General features: G+C 46.0%; 1 protein-coding gene across 1 annotated transcript in view; it reads right to left on the bottom strand.

Annotated features, from left to right (window-relative positions):
- Positions 1 to 652: 652 nt before the first annotated feature.
- LOC108538581 (translation initiation factor IF-2-like) overlaps positions 653 to 3253 on the bottom strand; it is a 7591-nt gene continuing 4990 nt past the window's right edge. Inside the window, exons 3-4 of the mRNA XM_017886741.1 lie at positions 2810 to 3249; positions 653 to 1040 (exon numbers count right to left, since the gene is read on the bottom strand). Coding sequence (XP_017742230.1) covers positions 962 to 1040; positions 2810 to 3249 — 519 coding nt within the window. The 3' untranslated portion in view covers positions 653 to 961. The remainder of the gene's footprint in view (positions 1041 to 2809; positions 3250 to 3253) is intronic.

Raw genomic sequence — 3253 nt, 5'->3', positions numbered from 1 at the left:
TGTTCATCTTATAGACCCCCAAACACAACACATCCCTCAGCTGCTGACCATGAAAAAACCTAATGGTTGACTGAGGGCTGTAATCCCGGCACTTTCAGAGGGTGTAACAGGAGGATTGTTTGAGGCCAGGAGTTTGAGACCACCCTGGGTAACATAGTGAGACCCCTGTGTCTACAAAAAGAAAAAAAAATTAGCTGGGCATGGTGGCCCACATCTCTAGTCCCAGCTACTCAAGAGGCTGAGGCAGGAGGAGTGACTGAGGCAGGGAGGTAGAGGATGCAGTGAGCTGAGATCATGCCACTGCACTCCAGCCTGGGCGACAGAGCGAGACCTTGTCTCAAAACAAAACAGAACACCACAAAAACTTAATGGTCAACAACAGAGTCTTGGAAATAAGTTCCCCTCCTTTGTGCATATGGTTTTTTTAAGGGCATAATGCCTATGGACCTAATAAAAGCATAATCCCACAGGTCTCCTTTCTCTCACTCTCTTTCTTTCTCCTGAGTAGCTGGGACTGGAGATGTGGGCCACCACGCCTAGCTTTTTTTTTTTTCTTTTGTAGAGATGGGGGTCTCACTATGTTACTCAGGGTGGTCTCAAACTCCCGGTCTCAAGCAATCCTCCTGCCACACCCTCCCAAAGTGCCGGGATTATGGCCCTCAGCCAACCCATTAGGTTTACTGTGATTGCTTTATCTGGGATCTTGGTTTCTCAAGTCCTAGCTGCCTTAATAGACTTGACTCCAAATTTTGTATCACCAGGCCAACAAGACTGCCAGTAAGCTCTAGGGTGCTTCTTTCTGACTTCCACACTCCTAGACACAAATCAACAATGCCCTGAGAAGGAAGAGTGGCTGAGAATGCAGGACTCACTTCAAAGTATTTCCCTTCTTCCTGGGGGCTCTTGGACTCTCAAGCCTTGGATGACAGGGTTGCTCTCCAATTGTTTTAAACAGACTTATTTATTTTTTTAAACAGCTTTTACAGTTCTCAGTGGCAGAGTTAGTTTGTTCAGCAAGGTACCTCATCATGGTTGGATGCCTGCATCATTAAAAAAATTCATTATAATGAAATATCCTTTAAACAAATAAAATTAGATGTTTTTTTAAAGTTAATTGTGGCAAAAACAATTTAAAATGTACCTTTGTAACTACTTTTAAGTGTACAGTTTAGTGGTGTTATATTTACATTATTGTGTAACATCTCTAGAACTTTTCCATCTTGCAAAATTGAAACTCTATACCCAGTGAACACTATATCACCATTTTCTCCTCTCTCTACCCTCTAGCAACCACTATTCTACTGTCTGTTTCCACGAGTTTGACATAATCACACAATTTACATACCTCTACATACCTCATATACGTCAAATCATAACAGTATTTGTCCTTTTGTGACTAGTTTATTGCACTTGGCACAACATCCTCAAGGTTCATCTATGTTGTGGCCTGTGATAGGATTTCCTTCATTTTTAAGGCTGAATAATATTCCATTATATGTATATATTACATTTTCATTTATCTTTTTATCTGTTGATGAACATTTGGGCTGCTTCAACCTCTTGGCTATTGTGAATAGTGCTGCAATGAACATGAGTGTGCAAATATTTCTTCGATATCCTGCTTTCAATTCTTTTGGACACTTACCCATAAGTGGGATTGCTGGATCATATGGTAGCTCTAGTTTTAGTTTTTTAAGGAACTTCCACACTTTTGCATAGTGGTGGTACCATCTACATTCCTACCAGCATTGCATAAGAGTTCCAATTTCTCCACAAGATCCCATCTTTAGAATATGCAGCAATTAACTAGGGGCTTGTCATTTTTGGTCTTTTTTGTTTGTATCAAAGTTTACACAGATTTCAAATTTCAGCCTAGACCTGGAAGAGTGCTGATAGAGGAAAGTGTTAAGAACATCAACCTGAATCAGCTCTAGAGATGGAGAGGGGTTGGCAGAAGCCACCCTAAAGGAGAGAACATGCTTGATGTGGCAATGAAGTTACCTGCCTGGATTCTGGGCGACCCTGGATATCTTCTCCTTTGCTAAGAAGTTAGCCTCTTTTTCTGCCTCAAAAATATTCTTCTCTTCCCTTATCCACTCCAAGGGTACAAGTGACTGGGGTATGCCTGTCACAGGTGAGATGAGGCCAAGATGTGGGCACTAAGGCCAATCAGATATGGTATAAATGTTATTTATTACCATGATTACTGTTTTGGAGATGGTCAGTGCTGTAAATAGAAAGGGAGTTAAGAGCAGACTCTGAAGCCAGACTGTCTGGAATGAATCCAGGCTCCTCTACTATATATGTGATGTTGAACACATTTCTTAATTTCTCTGTGCCTCATCCATATCCATAAAATGGCAATGTTAATCCTTATCCATAAAATGGCAGTATTAATAGCACCCACTGTTTAGAGTTCTTAGGATTAAATAAATTAATATTCGCTAAGTACTCAGTGCAAACTGTGGGCACACAGCATGTACTATGTAAGTGTTAGGTAAAATAAAGGTGGACCAAGCCTGGTAGCACCTAGTAAGAACAGCTTCAGCTTTGCTGTGCTGAGTCGTGTAGGTGGTGTTCTTGTGTCCCTGGTTTGCTGGAGGACCTAGTTTTAGTGTATTTCAGGTGTCATTAAGCATCCCCGCTCCCTCGATGGGATAGGGGTGTGTGTGTTATAGGGGGATGATGGGCACCTTGACGGGGCAGCGGTGACTGTGGGCTGTACATAGCATCTCGGTGGAAAGTCTTAACGCACATCCCTGGGTGGAGAGGTGACTCTACTCAATGCGTTATAAGGGGAATCACACACCTCACGGACGGTGTAGGTTCTGTCTGCTCCTTGCGTTTCAGTGGAGGTGCACAGAGCTCCGGGAGGCATCGGGGACCGCGGGCCCAGGACGTGTAGCAGGGGGCGGTGTTGCACACTTCCTCGGACCATAGCGGGGATGGCGGGTTCCACACCTGTCGGGGCAGCAGGGACTGAGCTGTGCGCGCGGAGGACCGGTTGCTCCAAACCTCCAGGGGCAGCGCGCCAGCCGCCGCGTGCGCGCGTGTGTGCAGCAGGAGGCTCGGTCTACACCTCCTCCGGACAGCAACGACGGCGAGCTTGGTGCGTGCTGTAGGAGGTGTCGTTACACACTTCCTGTGGGTCTCGCCGACCACGGCGCGTTTCCGGTGCCGGCTGGAGCCCCAGGTCCGAGCCCCCGCCCCGCTCGCCGGCCCCGCCCCGGCCCGCCCGCGCCCCGCCCCCTGC

This window comes from Rhinopithecus bieti, unplaced genomic scaffold, assembly GCF_001698545.2.
Source record: "Rhinopithecus bieti isolate Rb0 unplaced genomic scaffold, ASM169854v2 scaffold_16175, whole genome shotgun sequence".
NCBI lineage: Eukaryota > Metazoa > Chordata > Mammalia > Primates > Cercopithecidae > Rhinopithecus > Rhinopithecus bieti.
The sequence above is the reverse complement of the archived record's forward strand: the minus strand, read 5'-3'. Positions and strand labels throughout refer to the sequence as shown.